Below are 27497 nucleotides of genomic sequence, written 5' to 3'. Positions count from 1 at the left end.
CCAGGCCTGCTGTGCCAGTTTACAATGTCAGAATTTTGCACATATAGGCTATTATCAGAATGGTTCCTACGTGACATCATCTTTCCTAAGCGTTGAAAAACATGATGAGGCATATTACTAAAATTCCATTTAATTATGTCTGTAACCTCAACATCCCTCCCGTTCTGCAATGCCAAACTTTTCCAGTGCTGCAGGGAGCAGCCAGCAGCCCTCTTCCAGCTGCATCAGCGATGGGGAAGGGCTGGGAGCAGGGCGCAGCTGGCACCAGGTTTGGGCACAACCATTGCTTGGGATGCACCCGCCCCCCGACCCCTCTCTTTCCACGCGAGGAGGCAAAACTCCAGGAGGCCTCGGGTGCCCGATCCAGGTTCTGCTGTGCCCTGGCTCTGGGACACTCAGGTTTTCCTGGTCTTCTGACTGCTATTTATTTATTCATTCGTTTTAAATTGCTGCAGCGGAAGCCGCCGGCCCGTGGCGGGTTGGCTGAGCCGGGGGACCGCGGCTCCCTCGGGACCCCGGCAGGGCTCCGCCCGGTGGCCGCGGGGCTCCGCGCGTTCCCTGGATACTGCGCGCTCCCTCTGCGGAGGGAGGGAGGGAGGAAGGGAAGGAGGAGAGAAGAAAAGAGGGAGGAGAGAAAGGAGGGGGAAGGGAAGGAGGAGAGAGGAAACGGAGAGAGGGAAGGAGACTGAGGCTGTCTCCGGGAGGCGGGGGGGGAGCCGCGGGCCAGGGCCGGCAGGCCGGTCCGGCTGGCAGCGGGACAAGGTGAGGCCCGCCAGCGGGCGGCCCCGCTCCGCTCCGCCCCGCGGCGCTCCCCACCCGGCAGCCCCGCCGCCGCCGCCGCCCGGCTCCGGCCCGCCTCCCCCCAGCACCCCGCGAGGAACAGCTCCTTTGCAGTTTGCAGCACCGCATTAAACAGGGAGAGCGAGGGAGAGAGGAGGGAGGGAAGCAGCCCGCAGCGCTGGGTTACGGAAAGCGGTAAAGGCGCTTCCAGGACAAACTGAATCGTTTGCAAAAAATAGCTCCTTCAGCAGGGTTAGGCGCTTTTTTGGTTTTGTTTTTTTTTTCTCTCTTTCCTTTAGTCTAGCAAACAGAAGTGCCCCTACCCCAGCGTACAGCCAACCTGTCGGCCTGAGGGGCACCCGAACCAGCCGAAGCAGAATGTACCAGGGACACATGCAGGTAAGAGGCTGCAAGAGGGTGGAGAGGTGAAGCCCGCTGAAACGCGATTCTATGAAGTTTCTGTGGGTTGAGCGGAGGGGAGATGCCACCCCGGCACTGTGCAACAAGTGAGCTGGTGCAGTACCAACATGGCACTCCAACTCAGGGCAGAAGGGAAGAGCGTGCCTAGGGCTAGCTCTGCTCAAGGGGGCGGAGGGAAAAGGGGTTCTATCAACTTTGTAACTGGTAAAGTTTTGTGTATATTTATACGTTTGTTATGCCTGCTTGTTCAAACAGATTCAAGGGAGCATTCCAGGGCAAACAGTGTTATGGCATGCTTTAAGTGACATATGTCTCCTGCCATCCTCTTGATGCATCTCTTCCTGTATGTCAAGTGAAGGGCAAAGAATAAGAGATAAAACAGAGCACTTGCTTTGCAAAATCTGCAAAGATTTCATGACACACTAAAGCCATTGATTTGCACAGTGTGGCGTGTTCAAAGGTGATGAATTTCTGTTCTTCCCTCCCAACATGGGCTGAGGATCGATTTTGCTGAAACCTGGAATGACTTTGTAGAATTAATTAAAACACATTTCTGACTGAGTTCAACATTTTAGACCAAAATCTTGTCTCATTATCCTACTGATCCATATTACTGTAACAGAAAATGCCTCTCCCCAATAAAAACATAGTAGTAGCTTGGACGTGATGACTTTAACCTTGACTCCCACTCTCCTTCACATAGCTCTTCCTTGGAAAGCCAAGTCTGTTTTGAAGGGGGAGGAAATGCCAAACTGAAGTAAAGGCTTATACTAATCTCCCAAATTCATTTCTCGGCTCTCGAACCCAGTCTGGCTTTGTGTTCATTGCCAGGAATGATCAAATGCTTTTATCACGTACAGTGGCAGCCTCACATGTAGTGTTCTTAGTACTAAGGTTGCTTACAGAGAACCTGCAGGTTTAGTAAGTGTAAGCTGACCCTTGGTGTGATTCTGCCCAGTATTTCAATATCTGCTGAATGGTCATCAGGGACATTAAACTTAAGTCAATGTCAAACACAGGGTTGTGTACAATATGTGAGTTAAGTGAGGACTCTGATTCAGCACTCTGCTTTCTAGAACTGAGTGACATGAGTTACTCTTTCATGTTTGTGTTACCTGATCTCAACAATGACAAACAACATGTCATAATACTGCTTGTGGCAGGAAAGCAAACAGGTTTTAACAAGAAATGTAATCAATGGAAGGAGAATATGTATGGCTATATAGTTCTGATGATAAGGTTCAAGTATGCATTGTTCATATGGTAACAGAAACAATCCTATAACTAATGATACTGACTTGGACATTGCAAATAGGTATTTATATTGATAAGAAAACAGAAGTTCTTTGCTATGAGTTATATATTGCAAGGTTGCAACAAACACACAACACTTTTTAGAAGGAATTGTAATTTAATATTGAGCTGTTTGGCATCACCCTAAATTTTCTGAGCCATTAAAAGGTTGAAATCAAATTTGCAATAGGAAAATCAGGTCAAAACACACAAACATTTTGTGATTGATGTCCTTTAATTCTTTCAAAACATTTTTTATTTTTCTAGCCCAAATGTCATCAAATTCTAACCAAATTCTCTTTATAAATTTGCTGAATTAAAAATGCTATACATATTGAGTACACTTCTTAAAAAAAAAAACAAACCCACCTGAGTTCATCAACCAAATTTTTTAATATACTTCTGTCCTAACAGGAAGCATTAATGTTCTTCAGCTAATACTTAAAAATAACTAAAGCATTAAGAAAGATTTTCATGTTTACTAGAGCCTTAACTAGAGCCTTTAAGTGAGTGGAACAAAACCAATACAGAGCTGATTTCTTTGCAGTGAAATAATCCACTGTAATGTTTACTAAATCATGTTAGAACACAAACTATTGAAGTTACCATAAAAGTACAGTATCAAACCACACACTAACAAAAATGTAGTCACATTTAAGCATTATTTGTCCTTTCTTACTATCTCCAAGAGTTCTGGTAAGACATGTATTAACTTGGGGGAAATTGTTTGCAATTAGCTGCCAATATAAAATAAGGTGAACCATAAAACCATCCAAACTTGGGTGGATTAAGTCAGGCACCTAAGTAAGTACGTGGAGTCCCAGACAAAAATAATCTTGTTTTTAAAGAAACTGAGCACTCACAGAGCTCCCACTTCCTTAAGTGAAACTAGAATGTTTAGCTGGGCCCTATCTGGCTACTTAAGCATCTACCTTCATACATTCAAATGTCAAATGATGTTCCAGTAGATAATGCCTGACCCTACACTCTTTAAAGCAAAAGCTCTGATGGTTATAGTGATCAAATGTAGAATATGATTTAGAATTCCAGCTGTCATTTCCCTTTTTCCTACTGCTTTGTTCTCAGACATAAAAGTAAAATATGCACAAATAGTTCCTTAGTCAGATTACTTTAAAAGATGTTTACAGAGCCCATGTTTTACTAAGACCCTGCTGTAACTCAGGTAATTCTTGGAAGACTTTTGTAAGGTGAGAACATTAACAACTGTAACTACATAATAAGCATAACTATAGAGACTATAGAGAATTTACCTATCTTGACTAGGCATCAAGCATTACCAGCTTCAGTGGGGAATTCCTGACTAAGCTCAATAAACTCTGCACCTGTAGATGAAATTTTGCATTTAAGCACCGCTGAAGTCCAGCACCTAAAGTACTTTACTACGTCAGGCTTTAGTACCTACATCAGTATGTGCATCTCTTCTTGATTTTTAGGTTGTAGCACAGATTAGTTTTGATTATTTTTCTTATTCCCAGAAAATCACTTAGTTTATTCAAAAGACCTAAGTTGTGATTTCCCTCTTGCTGTTTTATAAATGAATCTTTACAACATAGAAACACTAGAGAGGTCCCTAAGCTAAAATTCCAAAGACAGTTTCAAAAAAAAACAAAAAAAAAAGGAAAAAAAGAAAAGAAAGAAGTTACTGGTTCAAACCACCTTTACATTTCCACGCACCTTTCTACAGAGCTAGCATTTGTATTATTTATGCACAGCATGCTTTCACATAAAATACTAGGAAAAAGGTGAAGTGGCCTTCCAAAGAGCCAGGAATAGGATGCATGAAAGCACAGTGCCATAGGAGCCCTTTTAAAGCTATTTCACTATCATAATAAGCATAAGCATTTGATTTAACTGTATTTACTAACCAGGTCGGTTGACACAGTAACTGTTTAAAACGTAGCAGGGACTGGCATCGGTTTCAAGGCGCATAGCCACTTCCTGAAGCCTGTGCCTTTAAGGTGAGGCTTCTGCATGAGAAAGAACTTCAGATGAGATGTGCAGACTATTTGCCTACAAATGTACAACTTCAGTTATGTAAGAAGTCCTGTTTAATTCAGTAAACTCAGGCTACAACAGGATAAAACCTGATGGATACAGGAGCACACCCTAGGATTACCCAGATATGGCAAAAAACCTGAGCGTAAATCAGTGTAAATAGGACAGTGTGTGCAATCCAATGTGTGCTGGTTTCCATCTTCTTCAAGGGAACAGTAGCAGACCAGATGGAAGCAGAATATAAGAAGAGTTCATCCCACAGTCACTGTTCTAAAATGTCTATAATTTTAACAACCAACAATAAGATGGTTTCATTTGTTTACAGTATATTATATACCTGGTATACAATATACTTTTATGAGGGTTCTGTAAATGGATGGAAAGTAAATTAAAATCACAGAATGGGATTTTCAGCAGCATTTGGCTTACCAGGAAATTCAAAATAAATGCTTTCAAAACTGTTTGCCTTAATGCTGTATACAGTCAGCTTTCTGCAGCACCAATGCTTGAATAGAAGTGCTTCACCAAATGTTGTCATGGGATTTTACGTATGGCAGTGTTGTGTTTCAAGATGGCTTAATTTAGACAAAGCAGAAATGTTGACCACACATGGCTATCAGAGTTCCCCTGGCAGTTTCTCACAAGAACAGACTTGTTAATCATGATGTCTTGGCCAAGTTCCAGGTTGGGTAGTCTCCTAAACTTTTAATTGCATAGGCAATCAACATCATGCCCTTAATTGTTGTGCTGCGTTCTGTATTATTAAAGATAATTTAACATTCTGCTAATGGCATTTCATATTTACATGAAATGATCCATATTAATCATTCATATTTCAGTGAGATTTTGGTTAAACTTAAACCTACATGATTGTAGTGGGTCTAAAGAAAAATAACTATGTACACATGAAAATTCTACAAGATGAAACCTCAAGGGCTTCACATGTTGTACTGGGCCTGAAAAGTGTTGCTAAATATTTTAGAGTTAGAAAAAAAGCATTTTTGCATTGAATTCCCAACACTTAAAACACAGCTGACTCACTGGGAGAAGTGAAGCAAAACTGTCTCGAGATCAGCTGTAGATGCGTGTCCCATCTTTGCTTATTTTATAACCTATTAAAAACACTTTAATAGTGTTGGTTACCCTGCCACCTGAAATAAACAAACCTCAAGCTATTAATCAATTATAAATAAAAAGTAATCTCTCAACTATGCATTTTGACGTGAATATGCATTATACGTGGATAAAACAGATCACAAAGAACATGAACAACAAAACTTAATTCAATGCTAAACTGAATTTTTGCTCAGCTGTTAAGATCAACATAAACCTGGTAACTTTAAGCTACAAGATTCTAAAAATCTGGGCACATAGCTGGAATTCTAACTGATCCCCAGTGGTGTCGATGAATGACAACTGCTAGCTGAAATTCCATTACCATAAACTGGTTATTTTTTGTTATTATGAGCCTTTTCCAAAACTACTCACAATATGAGGACAGTGCTTACGGTGGCATGTTTTCCATTTTGTCTTGATATTTACCAGTTATTCACTAGTATTTTTTCAAGTTCTGAACAGTAGATTATGAACTACTTATAAATGAGCTAAGCTAAAAATAATCAGCTCACTTTCATTGAGAGAAGTTCATTCAAAGAAAGTAGGTGATAAACTGCTTTTGGCTAAGACACATACTAAAACTGTACAAATTATGAGTATTTGTAGTGCTGGTATAAAGAAGCATTCCTTAAAGCTGTTAGGCAGTTTTACAAGTTTTAGCAGAAAATCTTGCAAAGGCTCAGGAACTCTTGGCACACAGTGTATTTTTGCTGGATGCAAATGAAGAGGAACTCTTACTAACTAAATAAGGATCCATCCGTCTATTCTGGAATTACATTAATTCAAAACACAGAAAAACAACAATCCCTAGCATTGCCATTTATTTATATATAAAAAAAAACCAGTATATAGATTTTACAAAAGAGGCACTCTTTACTCCAGAAATTATGCTGGTTTGTTTTCTTTTTTTAATCTACTACTATTGTCATAATCTGTGACAGCATGACACAGTTGCTAGTTTTTTAAACTACACATCTAGCAACCTGGATTTTACCTCAAGCTTCATCTTATGACTTCAGCAAGCCCAGTCACCTTTCCACTCATCCATATTTCCCCACCTACGTTGCCTAATCTGAGCACCTAGCATGTAGGCTAAGCTTGAACAGCAGTTACTTTTTTTTTAAATCATGTTTTCAAATACCCTATAATGCACCTGCACAACTACTAAAAACAAGAACTGATGATCATTAGCAAAATATTCAGCTGCATGAAGACTTACCCAGAGAGTCTATTTTGATAACTTGGCTTATATTTATTTGAAAGTTTAGGCTTACACATGTTTGAAAACTAATTATTTTGATGGGACCCACTGCTAATATATCAGAGAGAGAAAAAGGCAGGCCAGCAGTGTCAGAATGGAAGAATGTAGAAGAAGCTGCTCTGCAAAGGAGGAGACCAAAATCCTGGAAAAAAGTCCACAAGCTAGATCAGGATGAAATTTACAAGTAGGACAAGATGCATAAAAGGAAAGATGAGATAACCACACAGAGAAGTTGAGAGTTTCCTTTAAGAAATGCAATTCCATCAACATTCATCTGTACAATTTCTAATTTATAATAATCATGTTTATAAGCAAGCTGATTCTCCAGAAACTGTTTTTATTATTAAAAAAGTGGGGGGTTGATGTGATTTTAAACATCAGATCTGTTTAAAATGATCTTGTTTAACTTGCCACACTTTTTGCAATACTTAGAAGCAAAAATGGTAAAAATATTAGAATAGCACTTCAAATTAATATTACCATCTTTGTTTTCTTACATACACAGCACAAGAAGTATCTACTACATCTACTATTTGTTTGTATCCCAGTATGTAAGTTTGCACAATTTCAGAGACAGCTGATACTGCAAAACTGAGAGAAGTAGTTCTCTTCCACATCAGGTGTCATGACAGTGAAGTCAGGAAGTGACTTTCCGTAGTTATGCATTTTCATCATTGTCCAATAACATTATTAACAAAATGCCTAAAGATTGTAAAGACTGTATTCAGCAAATTTTTCTACCAGGTTACAATTATTATGAGGAGATATTTCACTGCTTCCTTCTCAAGCTTTTGAAATACTGAATCGCTGGTACATGAGTTTCACTTCCAATGGTTTTATTTGCATATAAATAATTAAGTAAATTCTAAAATATCAAGTAATTGAAACTTCTTATACTGAATGAAAAAAATAAAAACCCAGACAAACCAGGTCTTCTCAGATCCCTATCCCCATGAACAGAAAACACAACCCAAAGTTTAACATTAGCCCCTGAACGTGATCTTTACAAAGTCTGCACAATTAGTCACGTGTCTCAGCATTACTGCAGTTCCTCCTAAACAGTTTTTTGATTAAACTTCTGTCAGGTTGATATAATAGGTGTAAGCCCCAACTTTTCTCCCTTCACTTCTCCAAGGCCTATCAACACTTAGGTTTGCCAGTGTTTTTTCTCTGACTGTTCTGTTCATTTTCTCTTCCTTATCCTGGGTCCAAGGCTTTCTTGAGATGCTTTGCCTCCTACCACATTTGCGCTGCAGTTTTATTTATGCTGCTTACAGAAAAGCAGCCATGTCATGACTGTATGCTGTGTGCAGTGGGGTCTGGGTCACCTCTCAGCAGCACTTCATCACAAGGCAAAAATATTCTACAGTGAGGTTCACTGCCACAGGTAAAAAGAAACAAGCTCTTGGCTGAGGACTTTACGGCCAGCAGAGCTCACTGCTCACAAACTAAATCTAGATAAGGAGACAACAGGGGATGACCAAGAAAAAGGGAAGTAGCTGGCTTTAAAAGAGCAACTTGACTTTTTGCCTACAGCTGCTACAAAGTTCGTGGTGTACAGCCATGTACATGAACTTTCTTTCCTCACATGTTATCCCTTTTGGAAATCCCTAGGGAAAAATAACCATACTACAGTCTTTGCAAATTCCTCTGTAAAATATGGGAACACTCTACTGTCTCATGTTCATTTGTCTTTAAAGCAATCTACTATCTTCTGGTAACTCGCCACTGTTAATTTCGTATCAGTTCCTTAACACACCTCTTGTCCCAGTATGGATGTTGAATATAACGCAAGTTACATACATAGTAATGTATTTGGACAACATTTTTCAATTAACTTACAAAACATCGGTGCTTTTAGAATCTGTCAGTATAATAACAAAAGCATATGTGTTAAGTACTGTGCAGTGAACTCAGATGAACAATCTTTCTTGATTACATTAAGACTTTGTTTTCTGTTATGAGATGCATCACAAATTCAAATACTCTTATCTACTGACATTTAGATATGAAAACTTCAGAATGATTTTGGCATAAATTTATTTTAGGACCAGTCAAATTTTTCTTTGTATTTTTTTCTTTAGATCAATCCTTTGGCTTTACAGACTAGTTTTCCAAAGCTGAAGGAAAAAAAAAAACAAACCTTTAAAATTTGCCTTACCAACATTACAGCCAGCTGTATCTTTAGATGAATGAATATAAGTGGAAATTATACTGATGTAAATAAGAGAATAATTGGCTTCCAGGGCTTTTCATGTTAACCCCTGTCAGCAGTTGGGTTCCAAAGTTACAGTGTAGAGAATACATCATGCCCTGAATGGGGGCAAAAAAGCTGTTACAAATTGCTTTTTTCTTATTCAGCATTTTCCAACAAGTATGCGTATCAAGAAAAAGGTTCAGGAACTCATTCTCACTGCTCTTTAAGTCAACTGAGAGATAATACTTGCCTGCTTAAGGCTACCCTGGAATATAGGGATCTATTTCTTAGTAAGTAACACTAAATATTTGAATTTAAGTTCATAAAATTTACTAAGGTCAAGTTTTCTAATATTAATACAGGAATAAGCAAAGGCTATAATAAATAGAAGCTCTTTAATATTTTTTGAGTACTATGTAAAACTGAGAGAAAACATCACCTTTTGATGCAACAGTAATGTTAGAGATTTTTAAAATCCAAGAGAGTATCCCCTAATAGGAAGATCTGAAAAAAATCAGTATCTGGTATTTTTCACTGAAGAACAGATTGATATTATTTATGTAAAGTAGGATAGCTTTAGTATTCACAAATGCCTTGGACACTATTGTCACAGAAGTAATGAGAGAAATGTCATAGAAGGGATTAATGAAATAATAACAGGTGTAGCTTGACATGTGTCTCATCAAATTGACAGGTTATTTCTGCTGTCATTCATTGAAGTTTAACAAGGAAGATAATTTTCCAGTTACAGGCTTCAGATATAGACAGATCTTTCAGCTTCTGCTATTTGTTATCTAACACTCCTTACAAGAACCAGGACAATTTTAAGGTGGCTTTGAAAAAGGAATACAAGGAAGAATGTTAGATAAAAGAAAAGAGGAAAATCATGATGCACAACAGAGAAAAATAAGGCAAAATAATGGAAATTAGGAGGGAAGAAAGTGCTGTTATTGTTCTAAACAATAGATTTTCTTTCTCTATAAGAAAACATTATTAATATTACCACTGTACTTAATCCAGGTAATGTACATGATGTGTCAAGGTATACAAAACTGGAAGGGATGCACAGGCTTGCCCAAACCTGTGCAACAGAACAAAGAGAACAAAGGAATCTTAATTATTAGAAAACAGCTGGATCCTACATGGAAATAGTAAGAGAAAACATTGCTGGAGCACTCTCAAAAAATATTACGTGTTGTTCAGGAAACAGAGAAAACTAAAGGTGTTGGTTACATTAGGAACCTGGATACCAAGAAAGTGAGGGAAAATTTTGTAAGACACTTCAGTTCTAAACATTTCAGTTGTTAACACTAAGCCAGGAACACACAAAGAATGAAAATAAAGGCTCCTGAAAGGCAGAAGGAAAAAGTAAAACTTGCCTAAAGTAAAACTTATTTAGATCTTGAAAGTATATTAAAACAACTGTTGAAAATTTTTAGTGACGTGATTAAGAAGGAGAGAAGCAAAAAAAAAAAAAAAACAAACAAAGTGGTATTCATATTATGGATAACCTAATTTATGGTGCAAAGCCCAAATGGTTATGAGGATATGAATCCTGCAATTACAAATGTGTGAAGCAAAAGCTCATGCAGAGGTGCACTCTATAATCCCTATCCCAAACTGCTGATGGGACTGGAATATGAAACTGAAGTCCTGAGAACAAATACTTAATAGTCCAGTTATGAATCTGGTCAGGTGAGAAAAATAGCGAGAAAACTAACAGCCCAGATGCCCATGTGACTATCCATAATCTGCAAGGTTTTAGGGGACAAACTTGAAGGAAAATTAAACAAATAGACAGAAAAATGGTAAAAATGCTATTTGAATTTATCAAGAGAAGATAATGTCAGGATAACTTTGCAGCATTTTCTATTGTCATCATTGGGGTTTTTAGGCAAGGGAGACTGACTTATCTGTATGATCTTTGCTAAGCATTTGTTATGGTGCCACAAAAGAAATTATTAGTGAAGCTGGATAAAGTGAGGAATACTAGAAAATCTGTAAAGAGGGCAAGAAACTCAGTCATGGGGAAATGAAAATTAGAACATTAAAGAACTGAGGATAGTTTAATAGGGAAGATCTCTCTGGATGACTGTTGGAACTGATGTCAGATGTTCTAATAAACATATTAGAAACAGGAGTATGTTGATGTGCTCGGAAATATCATCAGTATTGGGACACATCATCAGTACTGATGAATTTAAAGTTACTATACAGAGGGAACTATGCAAACTTCAATGATACAAATGCAATTAAATTTAACAGCACAATATGCTGTTGAACATCAGTAACAAAAAATGTCTACCCTAAGATGTAAACTATTGTTTAGAAATGATCAAGAAGACTTGCACATACAGATGACTATAAGCCACCAATATGATATATCCATAAAAAAAAAAGACAGATGCAGGTCTAGCTTTGGAAGAGTTTTTTCAGAATAGTCAAGAAAATATCGATGCCAGTTTACAGTGCCACTAGCAGATTTTCAATTGAGAATCTCATACAGATCTGGTCAAGAAGAGAGGCATGGAAACAGGTCCAAAGAAGGATGATCAAGGAGAATGGAAAGTCTCTTGTACAGAATATTTTGGCTTATTTTGTTGAGCAAAGTGACAGCTCAGCAGGCGCATAATCAGAGCATGTAAATGCATCAGGGAGATAAACACCAGATATGGAAAAACCTAAATTAGCTAAGGACAAAACTGGCACAGGAACAAATGGATATTAACTGGCTGTGAATAAATTTAGGTTGGAAATTAGAAGAAGGTTTCTGATCATTGAAACAATCAAGATTTCCAATAGCCTTCCAACTGGAATAGTGGAGGGAAAAAACCTAATTACTTTAAAGATAAAACGCAATCAATTTATGAAATACTTTCTATGACATGCTGCCTATGAGAGCAGAAGACTGAACCTTAATAATCCAGCAACCCCTCTTGTCTTCTGAAATTTATCTGACTTAGCAGAAAAAAACTGACTCTTTTTCAGTAAGACCAAAATCCTCAGCTTCAAGAAGTCAAAAATCTTCCTATTATGGCTGTGGAGGGCTTGATTGTCTTCACAGCTTCAGTAACCTCCTGTTAAGACAGCCTTACATGCAGTGGCAAAACAGTCTCACTTCTCCTCCCATTGCCTGTTCCTTTTGACTACTCCTATTACTGAGCTTTACACTTAGAATACTCTGCCAGCTTCCTTATAGAGTCTCCCACTCATCTGAACGGATGGTTTTGCTACACTCAAAATCTTAATAATCAGAGGAAATATATTTCCCCCATACAACTAAAAATGGTTCTTGCTAGATATACTGAAGCTTTTCCCCATCTTGTATTCATATTCCTGCAACCAGGCACTGAGAGTTTGAAATCACCAGCTGTGTTAATATTGTGTAACAATAAGCTTAAATTCAGTTTAATAAAAGCCAAAGTGTGTGTGCATGAGGATCTAAACTAGAATGCATCAGAATCAATAGTGATATTTTCCCTGACCTCAAGCAGAGCCAGGATACAGATTTTTCCCCATATTACCACCAGCTCACTTTTCTCTCCTGAGCTCCAAAAATAAATGCAATCGTCATTATTCAGATCATATGCTTTTAAATAAGAGAACTCAGTGCGCTGGTTTGCAGTCCTGAACTCAACAACTGGACTGTTGACTTAGAAGGGATCATAAAACCCTTATAGTCAGTCCCTTCTAGTAAACCCAGAAGCTTATTTCTGGGTTAATTCAGGCTTATAAAACTACTTCAGGATCTCATTGCAGGGGTTCATGTCCCATCTCTGATCGTGATGGCTGTGATTTGCATCCCTTAATGTCCATAAACACTCCATCAAAACTTGATTACATCATTACAGCCTTGCAGCTAGCAAGTTGCTAGCAGTTGCTGCACTGCAGTTTACAGAGTATCATGCTTCATATTTCAGAATTTTAGGAGTCATGCAGCAAGGAGTTTCCAAATAGGCGAGATCACTGGATAATGGCCAGTCAAAGATATGCAAAAGCATATTAATAAATTTACTGCACAAGGAAATAGCATGGTATTTTGAGGATTTAAGTACTTTTTCCTGCCAGTACACAAAAATGATGCTTATTTCTAAAGGAAAAAAAAAAGAGTAATTTTATGTGAACTTACAAATTATAGTGTTTACTATTCCTTGCACACACACTTGACACTTGCTCAAGTTCTATCTTGTATAAGTGTCATTTACAGAATTGGGGACAAGGATTGTTATTGAAGTGGCCAACCAAACATGACAGGCACAGACTAGAAAGACTAAATCTATCGACAAAGTTTGTCAGGTTGCTAAAATATACATAGTGTGCCCACACCGTTGGCTGAAGAATTGCAAATGGAAACATAGGAATAGTCAGGTTTTACTGACTTTTGTAGGGTTGTAGTCACACGGAAATAGCATGTTTGGCTTAACACTAATAAACAATAAACAATTGACACTTTTCTTCAGCTATGATGAGTTGAAGGCCTGCATGGTGCTTTTGGTGTATCACTGCTGACAGGCATTCTTTGATTTCTAAACCTTCTTGCTAAATTATCAGTTCTAAAAATTTAAATCATACCTAGCATTTCAGCAAAGTGGTTGCTTCAACTGCACGATCTTTTGGACAGTGATCAGCAAGGAGTGCAAAAGAAACACATTTACACTCACACTACACTTAGCACTATTTTGTTGGAGTTCACAATGACATTTATATGGCACATTCTGTTTATGTTTTACTTTGAAATCACTGAGATGATGGCTGGACAATCATTCCTACTTCAACTAACAATTATATACATACCTCTCAAAGACCTGCTAATACTACATAGAATACTCTAAGTTAGCTAGTCAGACACAATTATGCACCTATATTTTTTTCATGGGGTTTTTTGATTCTCTATAACTGTCACTTCTTGAGAAGCAACAGAATTACTGCTTGAGAGTTCATCAACACTTGTCATTTCTTTCCCTTCAAATAATTAATTGTTTTCATAAAGAACAAAATAAATATATTACAAATATTAAATACATTCTGCTCTAACTTATATTTAGAGGTTCTCACTAAATACAGGAGAAGCAGTTAATTAGTGTACCTGGTTACAATTTGGTTCCCTCCAGGTTTAGTTTTTGGCAGTCCATCAGAATTTGGGTTTATGGGCAGTAAAATAATTTCAGAAATTTCTGACATATGAGAAGTATAATTTCAAAACAGGAATTTCATTGCAGATTTCTATCTTATGTCACCTTCTTATTAACGCTTAGTACTGGCAAAGGGCCATGACACCATGTACTCATGCACTGCAAGATTCATTTAAAAAGATACTACTCTTATGTTCAAAGAAGAATTTTTTGTTGTTTTTTTTTTTAATTTTTTATTTAATCCATTTTCCCAGCAAAGGTGAGATTCTCCCAAGTGTGCATGTGCCAGGTCTAAGTCCTTCACTGGAACTGCAGAGGAACTTAATCTGCTGGTTACAAATCTCTTACACTGGACCAACCCCAAATGCATTGTATTTTCATTTAAATTTAATTTCCATAACTTTCTGGATCCGCATGCATTATGAAGTAGCCTCCAGTGGTTATGGCAGTAGTACAGAGGGATCTGCAGTTAAGTTCCTGCTTTGCTGTTGCTGTTGCCATAGATTTTCTGTATGAACTTGGACAAGGCACTTACTGTCTATGTGACTCTGTTCTCCATCAGTAAGACAGGAATAAAAGCACTTTCATCTTCACAGGGTGTTACCCAGATGTATCAAAACCTATAGAAGCATACATTTGTGCAGTTATGGAGACCACTTCTGTGTAATTCCTAAGCAGATTTTTTATTCTTATAAAAATGAAAAGTCATCTTAGATTTGAATCCAGGCTTACATGTATTTATATTTTAATCCAAGCTTTTTGATAGATTTCACACAGAAATTATAGCATAACAACATGCTACATGATTCAGTGCCCTTCACATAACCAAATTGGTAAGGGAGTTGGAGGTACATACAGATAATGGAATCCTGAATACAAGAGGGCTTTCTTCAAAACAGGGAAACACAACCAAGTAAATTTAACTCTTCCTTCTGGATTATTGCTGATAAATCATGGATAGAACAATGATTTGCATAAGAGAAGCAGATAGGCACTACAATAACAAAGAACCATAAACAGATAGGAAAACCAAAAGTAACAAAGGAACTCTGAAGCACAGTCCAGTCAGGAACATCCTGCTCAATAACAGTGCACAGAACTAGGCACAAATTTCACACCATGGAAGTGGGGGCAGGACAGCACAGTCAAACCCCCAGTCACAAGGAGTGATGAGGAAGAAAGTCTCATTCTTAGCCAGGTTCAGTGTTTTAAGAGTGGAGCTGATTGAACATGTACTTTGGGAAATAGTGCAGAAACAACCTATGATTTTACCCATTGGTTCTATGAAACTAGAACGCAATTTTAGCACCACAATGTCCCAGTGTAATCCCAGCTATGTCTGGCTAATCAATTGTAATGCAATTCATTCAATGCATTATTTCATAACTGTTGTATACTCAACATATATTAAAAAAGGTAATACAAGGAACACAGTTAAATGGAGTAACACTGTGAACCCAGTCTTAATTTCCACTGCACTTGGGCACACTAGCAAATTACACAGTCTTCAGGAACAAGCTTACAACATTGCTTACCTTGGTTAGGAAGTCTTGTTTACCTGTCACTTACAGTGAAAGATTATATAGTTTCTCAATTTTTTACATGTAATGCAGAAAAATAACAAGTGCACCTAACTCTTTTCTAAAACAAGATGATTTGGTTTTAGAGTGGCTTCTAAGGCTGGTAACACATAATATGATAATTATAAGAGGATAAGGAACAGACTGGTGTTGAGCTATGGCATGCAAAAAAAATCTAGCTACTGTACCAATACATTTTCTAAGTGGCTTTTCAGAATAAAAAGCTGTGAAAAGGTATGAAGTAAAAGAGTTTATTCAAAACTGTAGAACCTGTTTGAATAATTCTGAGAGAAGGGCCATACAACCGGTGTACACTTAGAAACAACACAGCACACCACTTGGAGCATGGGAGGGTGCCTAACACAGTAATCAGCATGCATATCAAGCTGAAATTTTGAAGAACATTGTGAGATAACATCTCAAAGACTGTTTGATGCCTGAGGAAAGAGATAAAGGCCTCAGAAAGAGGCATTTTCTAGACAATTAAGATATTTTAATATCCATAACTAAATTCACATGAAACACTAGTGAACACTGGAATTAAGAGTAACACCTTTTTATTACCTGAAGCACATCCTTGGCCATGTGATTCTTAGTGTGTTACAGTGTCAAAAAGCAGCTATGAGAGCAGGCCAACCAGTTAAGATAGCTGAGACACACGGTTTCTGCCATTACAGCCCTTCTACATGAAGGAATCTACATGAAGGAATATGCCAAAAGTGTACTAAATATCACTGTGGTCACCAGCTGCTTTAACATTATGTCTCTACAGAGAGACTGCAACTTGATAACTGGTATAAATCTCAGTCTGCCCCATGGGTAGAGGAAGATACATACATTCAGTTCCACCCTCATTTCTTAAGCTACTAGGAAGACGGCTTCAACAAAACCTGCTGGTTAGGGCTATAGCTTTAGATTTTAGTTCTCAGTTTTGAATGCAGTTCTGTTATTAGACTACATGAGCTGTAGGCTACCGCTTGTAGAATCCCAGACCAGCTCTCCAGGAAAAATCACCAGCCTCTCGAAAAAGTTAAGGAATGATACATAGACCTCAATTCCTTTGGGATTCTTGTTTAGGAAGGGGAGGGAGTCCTGAGTCCTATTCCTTCTCTACCCTGCACCACCTTTAGAGTTGCTGCTACTACAAATGATCATATCAAAAAAAGGATCATCTAGTTCCAACACCCCTGCCATGGGCAGGGGCACCTCACACTAAATCATCTCACCCAAGGCTCTGTCCAGCCTGGCCTTGAACACTGCCAGGGATGGAGCATTTAACACTTCTTTGGGCAGCCTGTTCCAGTGCCTCACCACCCTAACAGGAAAGATCTTCTTTATATCTAACCTGAACTTCCGCTGTTTAAGTTTAAACCCGTTACCCCTTGTCCTATCACTACAGTCCCTGATGAAGAGTCCCTCCCCAGCATCCTTACAGGCCCCTTCAGATGCTGGAAGGCTGCTTTGAGGTCTCCCCACAGCCTTCTCTTCTCCAGGCTGAACCGCCCCAGCTTTCTCAGCCTGTCTTCATACTCCAGTCCCCTGATCATCCTCATGGCCCTCCTCTGGACTTGTTCCAACAGTTCCATGTCCTTTTTATGTTGAGGACACCAGAATTGCACACAATACTCCAGGTGAGGTCTCACAAGAGCAGAGCAGAAGGGCAGGATCACCTCCTTCGACCTGCTGGTCACGCTCCTTTTGATGCAGCCCAGGATACGGTTGGCTTTCTGGGCTGTGAGCGCACACAGCCGGCTCATGTTCGTTTTCTCATCGACCAACACCCCCAAGTCCTTCTCTGCAGGGCTGCTCTGCATCTCTTCTCTGCCCAACCTGTAGGTGTGCCTGGGATTGCCAGTTGCTGAGCTATACCCCCTCTGACATCTGCAAAGACATACAGATGTAATTATACAAGAACCCGGTGCAAGATATTAGAAATAACAGCTAAATGTAATGGATTAATATTGAAAAGCTATTTAGCAATAAAAGAAAAATTTCTTTTTCACTAAATGCTGAAATACACAACATGCTTTAAAAAAAGTCCTGAAACCATTAAACCCAATCATTAAGACAAAGCTACAGAGCAGTTTTTTTTCAGAAATAAAAAGAAAGAACAGAGGGCACTGCCGCTGGATAGGTATTTGTTAATTTTTCATGTGAATTTATTGCATATGTGATTGAATTAGTAGCACTGACAGGAACCTATGCACAGTAAAAGCTTCCTGATACTGACACAGCACTGCTCAAGCTGTACACTCCTGACCATTAGTAATACCGCTATTGAAGCCCTGAGCCTTTCTGTCAAGCAGAGTCTGCAGAGCACACTGGAACTGGACTGAGTGAGGTGTCCATAACAAAGACTAGGATGAGACCACTCCACTTTTTTATATTAATGACCTCATTTGGACTCTGATGCCAGGCTCCAGGGAGGAAAGTCCAGTGCAAGCTAATATCATGCTACCAAAATACTGCAAGGTAAGTTTGGGGGAAAAATGTTAAGAGGATTTTGTGGTAAAGAGACTAAATGCAAAAGGGGATCAGAAATAGGTAGCTTGCAGAAGAGATGATAAGGCACAGAAATCAATGATTTCACACCTTTGAGTGGGAAAAGAGGATTGTTTTCAGACAGGCTGAGCAGTGAAATCTAGATCTTCTATCACAGAGCGATAGGTTGCTTCTTAATAGGGAAGCTTTGATAGCAAATTAGGAGAATGCAAATTGCATATCTCATAACTTAAGCATGCATGTCTATTGCCAGACATTACTATCTAAAAGGAATATAGGTATCATGGCTGCTATGAAGTCCTTAGGGAGGCTTATAACCTTTTGGGAACCCTTTCTCCCTTCTCTGCAACGTATTAACCTTTTGACCACATCAGTGCTTGGATCTGTATAAAGAAATCATGCACATTGACTGTAATAGTTGAGGAGTGGTAGAAACAAAACTGTGCAAAACAGTAAAGATTCAGGATGTTGTGTGAATTCGGTATGAAAAATCTCATATCCAAGAACTGATACAGATCTTAAAAAAACCCAAAGTATTTCAGATGCATTATGAAAGTGCAGATGAGCAGCCACGGAGAAACATTTCATTGCTGTCTTATAAACTAAATTCATGGAGTGTCTGCTTCTGAAAATTTAGAAGAACATAATATGAGATTTTGCTAAGAGTAATACTGCTGGATTTAATGGTGCTGCTCATGGAGTGAGATTTTTCTTGGAGTAAGGGTGCCATAAAGTAGCCCTCAGTCACCACTTCCTGATTACTTCCTGTGGTTTATTCTCTAGAGTAAACACATATTTCTCTCACTTGAAATTTCTCCTTATTACAAAAAAAAATCATAGCTTAATATTTTCCTTTTCACACCATTCATCCTCACAGGAGGATTCTTTTTAAGTGAAACATCTTACATGTAGAAGAGTGAAAGAATTATAGTTCCCCTATTACAAGATTGGTAAAGCTTCACTTAACGTGTTCTTTTTCAATAGGTCTAGACAGTGTCTTCTAAGATTTCATTTAGATATCATTTGTAATTCATTTGAACAATTTTAGTTGCTCAGTGAAGTTACTTCAATATTTTCCTGTTTATTGAAAGTTATTGCACTGCTGCAAGCAAGGTATTTTATTTGATGAATTTCCACATGGCTGATCCCAAAACAGAGAGCACAAAATACGAAGGAGGCCCAAATTAAATTCTAATAAAATTTAACAATGGCTGTAGGGGAAATGATGAAATATTAGTTGCTCTAGAACCTCAGTCTCATGATTACATGAAAGATGAAGAAACTATCTTACAAGAATATAAGAAAGCAGACAGTATTTTTAGAATTCTCAGGTAAGCTAAATTATAAGAAACCTTATAGGCATGGAGAGAGCACCCAGCTCAGGACCTGTGTAAATAAGGATATGAAAGAATCAGTTAAAAGTCTCTATCTTCTTGTTCCAAACACAGTATCTCAATTCACTTTCAGTGGACAAAAGTGGCAGTTGGAGGAGTTAGAGGAATAACCCTCAAGGCAGTGGCAGCCTCTTGCTATATATGGCACAAAATGATTTTACAGTGTAAAAGTTTCTGTTGCCTTTGGAGGAACCAGGATTTTACCTTTAGTCTTGTGGGAGGGACCTGTGATCACCTTTTAGAAAACAGCTGGGTCAAAAAACAGTAAAGCTGCTTTGTAGAGTGACCTTAAAATCTATTCTCCTGTTTATGTCAGGAATGTGTATTCCTGTAGATTATAGTAAACAAAATATAGTCTACCTATTCTAAGGTATCTTAATCATACATCTATTTTAGAATTTTCTCAGAAAGTTCCTGACAATAACAGTTTTCACAGTCCAGTTAACAGAATAGGGGTGACAGTCTCTAAGCCTGAAAACAATGACCACTAACGGTAATCTGGACAAGGCTACAAGATAAGTAACTCTCTCTTTCTTATACATGGAAAGGTTATTTAACTAGTTGCATAAAAATGGAAGAACCATTTTTACCCACATAATGGAAGCAAAAAACAAAGGAGTTTGAATCTTTCAGTAAAAGAAATAGGTTAGTATATGTCTTCATTTGAGAAGAAGAATAAACAATATTTAAAGACACTAAACAGACTACAGCTGGAGACAATCCTCTCATCAAGAGAATGCTAGAAGCCAAGAAAAAATCAGAGGAAAGCTGAAAGAAGAAATTGCATTGTGCTGGTAAAGCAAGGTGTCAGAATAGCTCAGGTCAGAATTGCAAATGTGTTGACTCTACTACTAGCCTCTTATTTCCCTGTGCAGTGGAAAGGAAAAATACTACACGCAATACTGCCCAGCCCCAAAGCTTACCATTTATAATAACCAAACCAGTGCTACCAGCTCTTACAATACTACTATTCTATGCTTTCTATTTACATTCACTGGATTAATTTCTGTCCTATTAACTCTATGAAGACACTAATTTCATGTATTAATTCCCTTCTTCCTATCTATTAATGTAAATAGTAGTAATTTCTGTGTAACTAATACCAAAATGAAGTACACTGATTTGGAAATGTATTCTGTGTAAGCAGAAAGAAATGGAGTGACCTTGCCTGCAAAATACATTACTACACGTCTGAACATTTACCTGAACTTGTCAGTCAGGGAATATTAAATTCTCAGAAGCTTAGATATTTTGGAGAGTATGACATTTAAATTCTTTCACAAAAATTATTCAGTATCATCAATTCAAACCAAAATACTTCTACCATATATGTTTTTAATGCTGGGTTAGAATTGAAGGCATGTTTTCACTATCCCTTCATGACAATACAAAGGCAAAAAATCCCCCTAGGGATCCAGTAGTTGAATCCACTTGTTTATGAAGTAAAGCCTACTTGTTTTGTTTACAATAGTCTCAGCAGACCTCAGGTAATGTAATGATTCTCTACCTGGATGCTGTCAGCCTTACATACCAAGCTCCTTCCCTCGACTTTCTAATATTTTGACCTTTTTTTCTCCTGAGCACTTTAATTGTATTTATCCAGCAATAAAAGTTGATACTTAATAATCACTGACAAGATTATGTGCCTGTACCTTTCCCTTGCAGCTGTATTTACTCAAAACAAAGCTATTCAAATAAGCCTTAATCAAGATACATCATTCTACCACAGTGTGTGCGTGCAAATCTACTCAAATCCCTTCAGCTGGGAACACTAGCAGTTAAGCCCCAGACTAGCAGGGCAGGTGACTAGCATGGCAAACGGAATTAATTGATAGCTTCAGTGTCGCATTTAGCTGATTTAAAAGTCACCTGGGCTCCTCCTAAGTACTCAGCAAAAGAGTTGTTTTGTCTGTGCCTGTCAAATCACAGTTTGGAGTCGTGTTTGGCAGTACAGCTCTTCCTAATCTAACGTTCTATTGAACAGTGTAGGTTTAAGCCTTTGTCCTGCACAGTAACTGTTTGCACCTGGGGACTGTAACTGTAGGTCACAGTGAGCAGTTTCCTGACAGCAGCGGCATGTAGAGAACAGTGTCAGTTGTTATCTGGAAATCCCTGGGGAAAGACATCTTTCTTTCTTAAAGCTTACTTTATTGCAATTAGAGGTTAAGTTACAGTTGAAACTATTGGAAATCAAATTACTAAAAGTTAAAATCATGAAAAAATTTATCAATAACTACAGAGTGCTAAGAGTTTTGCTTAACTGAAACCTATCTCCTGAATACCATCCATCAGTATTATTTAAATTATATTTTGACAAGCCAAACTATGGGGCTTTGAGCAACCTGGTCTAGTGGAAGGCAGCCCTGCCCAAGGCAGGGGTTGGAACTAGATGATCTTTAAGGTTCCTATCCACCCAAACCATTCTATGACTCTGATACTGAAGAGTTGTCACAGAAACTGAATGTGATACACTAATAACACAAACACCATTTGAGGTACTTGAGATTCCCCCATATGTCAGACTTGCGGCATTTTGCCACCCTACTCCATGTAGCTCAGTTAAAGCTAACTTTATTTGAGTGCACACAAGCTAACAAGTTGCAGTTGTACTTCTGAAAAAGATCATTTTACTGAGTAATGGTTGATACACATTCTTTTAATTACTTTTACTCCACTCTTTTAATTACTTTTACTCCTCTCTCACTCCATTATCACCCACAAAAAATAGCATTTAAAATGCTTTCTACATGAAGAGCAACTATGAGATGAAGTTAATTCAGTGTCTAAGACTTACCAATACATCAAACAGTGACAATATAGTGGAAAGAAACAACAAACTGCTCCAAGAAAATAGCGTGAATGTCCTACCATGAGACAGAATCTTTTATCCTTTGACTTTAAATTGTGGATCCTAAGCACTAAATATATATATACACAACGGACAGATGCCAAAAGTAAGACAACCATTTTTAAACCCATGTAAGCACTTAACAGTAAACTCCTTTTGCCAATACGCTGCTGTGGGCATATTCTGGTAATCAGAATTGATCTGCATATCCGAGTCGATGACAATGAATGGACAAGTCCACAACTACTGCAGTTCACGCTACAGAGGCTGTAACCTTCTATAACTTCTTAAAGTAAAGCTCTGTATTTTTTATCAGCACAGCAATCTGAAGTTCAAGCATCTTGAACCATTTCTTGCTTTATCTAAAACATGAAAGGTATTTAAAATGAAAGTTTTTCTGTAAAACTGGCATTTATGGTCCAATTACTGCAGAAGATAATGGCACCCTTGTGGGAGATAAAGATAGTTGTGTAAGACTTACGAGAGACATTTTCCGAAGAGTATACTTTTGAATATATCCAGCTCTATAGCCATATTTACTTGAAAAAGGTGATTGTAACTATGTGACTACTACTCTCAGATGGTAAATTTAAGAATGAACCACACAAATCAATCAAAATATGATTCTGCATAGGGTTTAGATCATTTGTGTATACAAGAAATAAAAGAATGGAACTTTTCTAAATGTGCAACTTGTATAACTAGTACTTAAAGCAGAGAAATGCAGGATTAGACAGAATCGTTTGGAAGGTCACAGAAAGAGACTGCAAAAAAATACATTCTGACTTCCTACCAGACTTATAATGAAAAAAATATTTTGTGATATTGTGAAAATTGGTAGAATTGTGACCTTTGCATAGTAAGAGCACTCTTGTCCCAGAAACTCAATAGCTGTGTCTTCATTAAAATAAATTATGTGTTTTGCCAAAACAAGATTTTATTTATAGGTGTTTGTATCTACATAACCAGAAAAATAAAATTAAAGGATTTATATTACATTAATGCAAAGCTGCCAGTAAACACCAGCATATAATCTCCAAAGGAATTACAAAAAGTCTTGCTCTGTGTATATATACTTTAAAATTTTCTTATTAACCCTTCTGTCTTGAATATGAACCTTAGTACCATGCTGGAAATCATCCCATACAGACCTCACAGTTAGCAAATCAACAATAAACATTTCACACCAATAGTTTTTGGTATGTTTTCAGCCCGGCACATACCAGAGATCTTTTATTAGGATTCCAAGGTATTTGAAAAGTGACAGCACTCTAGAAGATATTACTGGACACATGGTTCACTGAGCCTATAAATACAGTCCTCTATTTTCTGAGGTTCTCTGTGCCTCCTTTTCCCTCTTTGTAAAAATTCTTCAAGGACAGTACCAATCTACCTTACAGAGTGGTTAAATTCACTAATGCCTATCAAATTCTAGATCCTTGGATTAAATAAAACTGAAACAGGGAAATGATACTGTAATAAGCCTTGGCAAATAAGGTGCTCTAAACTAAGGTGGAAAACACACTAGCTTCCCAAAAGGCATGCAGGGAGAAAAGGGGCTATCCTCTTCTATACAAAACACAGGTATCTTTTTTCATATATTTGTAATTAAGGTTAAAATGAGACTCCACATAGCTGCAAATTAAATTTCTATCCCCTTTTCCCATTTTCATCAGTTTTATGTCATCATTTACAGTGCATTTCTGGCCTATCATGAAGCCTTTCATCTGAGAATTAGCTGTCTCAACTCCATTCCCTGTCTTCCAATCCTACACAAAATGCAGAATTTACCTGACTAATTCACTGTCCTAACCACATCTTTTTCTTCTTAGGAGTCTTTCTATCATGCCTGACACATTTAACTGCTCCACTTAATGGATACATATGAAAATATATTCAAGACAAATCCCTAAATTACCTGTCAGTGTAAAAATCACGTGCAGAAAACCTTTCAGACCTGCCATCACACATTTGTCCATCACTGTCCCATTGTAAATATATGCTCTCTTTAGCATTGCATTGAAATACCATGGCATTTTAACGTACAGTGAAGTTTCAGACTGCTTCATACCAGGTTTTCATTTTATGTAATCTGGATCTTGAAATACCAGGAACTGTTGATTATTATAAAATAGAGAGATGTTTTTGAGGCTTAAGACAGGAAATACTGAACTGTGCACCATTAAAAATTATTCTGTACATCCATAGCCTAAGTCCAAGAAGAACACATACACTTTCCCTAAAAGCCCCAGGGCTGTGTGAAAAAACAGCTCAACCTGTTAAGAAACAGCCCACATCAGCACTTTCGGCAGTATGACCTAGCTACTTCATCTTACTGAGCTTCAGTGTGTTTTGCTGGCTGGCAGAAGTGAGCAAAGAGGTACTGAGAGAGAAGCAAAATGAAAGTTGGGGTGAGACATTAGCTTGAGAAAGCTGCAAAGGGAATCTCTTTACCTAGCTCCCTATTTCTCCCAGATTTGCAGGCACACATCAGTGAACTGCAAAAGCTTGCTCATTTTCCTCACATATACCCAAGAAAAATTAACTTGCACCTCAGTCATATGCAGGCAAAAAAGTACAACAGTGGTCAAAGAGTTCTGCCTTAAAATACTCACTGGAGTAGTGGGTGAACAGCAGAAGTGAGAGCCCAGCTCTGGTTAGAGGCTTGTATGCAATCACCCAACCAAACTGAGGTTGCAGCAGCAAGCGTAGCTACTGTCTTTCTTACATGCATGGCTTTATCAGTATAGTATCTTTAGCAATTCTGACTTATTTCTAAATGTAACTGGAAATTGGGGCAATAGTTTTATCTTCATCTTGTAAATAGTAAAATGTAAAGAAAGAAGTCACTTTTCAATTGTCTGTGGCAAACGAAGTTAAAGCAAAATTTGTATACCTAAATTTCAGTATCTAAATTAGGTCCCCATGTGCCTTTGATATCCCCAAGCTCCCTGTGAGAGCAAATGCAGGCTATAACCTTCAGTGAATGAGTTAAGACAAGAGCCTAATGCTGGTCTGTATGAACAGCCATTCACTGACTCCCACACAATCCCACTTGATAATGCCACCTTTTTACTTCTTTTTGTTCCTCCCTCTTCCAAGAGTTAGTGCCTGAAGGAAGTATGGCATTTTGCAATTCCAGTAAGCCCATGACATGTCTGAGGGTGATCTACAGAAAACTCCTTCTGCAGCCCCGCAAGAAGCAACAACAATTTCTTTGACAAAAATTCATGCTTTCAGAGCACAACTGGAATACAAACCAATTTGCAGACAGTAGTTTTAAACAAACTGAAAAGTTACATTTTCCACTGCAAATCTTAACATTGTACTAGAAATCTTAATGACAGACATTGCCTGTCTTTTTTAAAATTGGTTCACATGCACAAAAAGGAGTCATGAAGAATCATAGAATGGTTTGGGTTGGAAAGGACCTTAAGATCATCTAGTTCCAACCCACCTGCCATGGGCAGGGACACCTCACACTAAACCATCTCACCCAAGGCTCTGTCCAGCCTGGCCTTGAACACTGCCAGGGATGGAACATTTAACACTTCTTTGGGCAGCCTGTTCCAGTGCCTCACCACCTTCACTGTAAAGATCTTCCTTATATCTAACCTGAACTTCCGCTGTTTAAGTTTAAACCCATTACCCCTTGTCCTATCACTACAGTCCCTGATGAAGAGTCCCTCCCCAGCATCCCTATAGGCCCCTTCAGATACTGGAAGGCTGCTTTGAGGTCTCCACGCAGCCTTCTCTTCTCCAGGCTGAACAGCCCCAATTTTCTTAGCCTGTCTTTGTATGGCAGGTGTAGTGTAACATACAGCTTTTCTCCACCTTTCACATCTAGGAAACGGTAATATCACAGTAGCCTCAAAGAGATTTCAAATTTTATTTTTCAAAATATAGCTTCTTTTTAAAATAATCACTTATATGTTTCTAGCAGCCTACAGGCAGTTATCCTGAGAACAAATTCTGAGAAATTAAGCTAAATGCAGTTACCCTACAGGTTATGTTTATGCTAGTAAAAGGTCAGGGAAAGCTCCTGGGCATTGGACTGCAATCATCGCTACTGTTAATCTGCCACTGTGGTCCCTGACATGCTTTTGGCCCATATTAACTTGTGATTTTCCAAACAATTCCCAGGCATGATTCAGGAACTGGCAGAGGATATTAACGGCTGCCAGTGGCAGTTTGCTTGCAGACTACCTTGACAGGGGTAAGAGTTTGATAGTATGGATGTCAGTTCTTCTATGCCAGTTAAGTTCAAAAATGAGGACTGGCTTTAGATGCATTTAACTTCTTAGGACAGATGTAACCAAAGGAACTAAGGAACCCTCAATTTCTTCCACTTCAGTGTAAGTCCAAACAACACATACTCCATGAAAGGAGTCATTTTTGGCTCCAAATACTGACACCTCTCTCCTACTTCAAACATGTCTGCTCTCAGCAGAAATGCAGGCTTCCCATGCTGGTTTTGTATGGACTGATTCCAACAATATGGCACATACAGCTTTTAACTGTGAAAGAGACCACTATGATTATCTAGTCTGATTTCCAGTAATGCAGACCAAAGAGTATGACTGGTTCCTCAGCCAGGTCCAAGAGACTGTATTCAAAATACGTGTGTGAGAAAACCAAGCAATCTTGACAGAAAGAGGAGACAAAGCTACTGCATTCCTCTGTGCATTCTCACTTAAACAGTATACAGCAGCACACTTCAGACACACACATCTGGTGAATTTTCAGCACTGTTACTTGCCTTGCCTAATCAGTTTTTCCTAATTGTATAACCCAGCACTAACTACATGGTCATAATGACTTAGGAAGAAACTTTTAATTGCCAAGAAGTAGAGAAGGTATTTTGCTTTTAAATCTCCAAATTGAAATTTCATTAATAGAAATCACAGCATGTCCATTATGCAAAAATATGCAGAATTATCTGAAAATGAACAGTCAGG

The 27497-nt window shown here is 38.2% G+C and overlaps 1 protein-coding gene across 9 annotated transcripts in view; it reads left to right on the top strand.

Annotated features, from left to right (window-relative positions):
- Window positions 1-651: 651 nt before the first annotated feature.
- PEX5L (peroxisomal biogenesis factor 5 like) overlaps window positions 652-27497 on the top strand; it is a 108654-nt gene continuing 81808 nt past the window's right edge. For 3 of the 9 annotated variants that reach the window (XM_062602915.1, XM_062602913.1, XM_062602911.1), the window contains exon 1: window positions 655-1179. In XM_062602915.1, coding sequence (XP_062458899.1) covers window positions 1159-1179 — 21 coding nt within the window. In that variant the 5' untranslated portion in view covers window positions 655-1158. Of the gene's footprint in view, window positions 1180-27497 lie in introns of all 9 variants that reach the window. The other 6 variants (XM_062602912.1, XM_062602907.1, XM_062602914.1 and 3 more) reach the window with 4 other exon arrangements.

This window comes from Pezoporus occidentalis, unplaced genomic scaffold (genome assembly GCF_034315485.1).
Source record: "Pezoporus occidentalis ecotype Australia unplaced genomic scaffold, CSIRO_AGI_Poc_V1 ctg8, whole genome shotgun sequence".
Taxonomy (NCBI): domain Eukaryota; kingdom Metazoa; phylum Chordata; class Aves; order Psittaciformes; family Psittacidae; genus Pezoporus; species Pezoporus occidentalis.
Note: the sequence above shows the minus strand (reverse complement) of the source record. Positions and strands in the feature narration are given on the sequence as shown.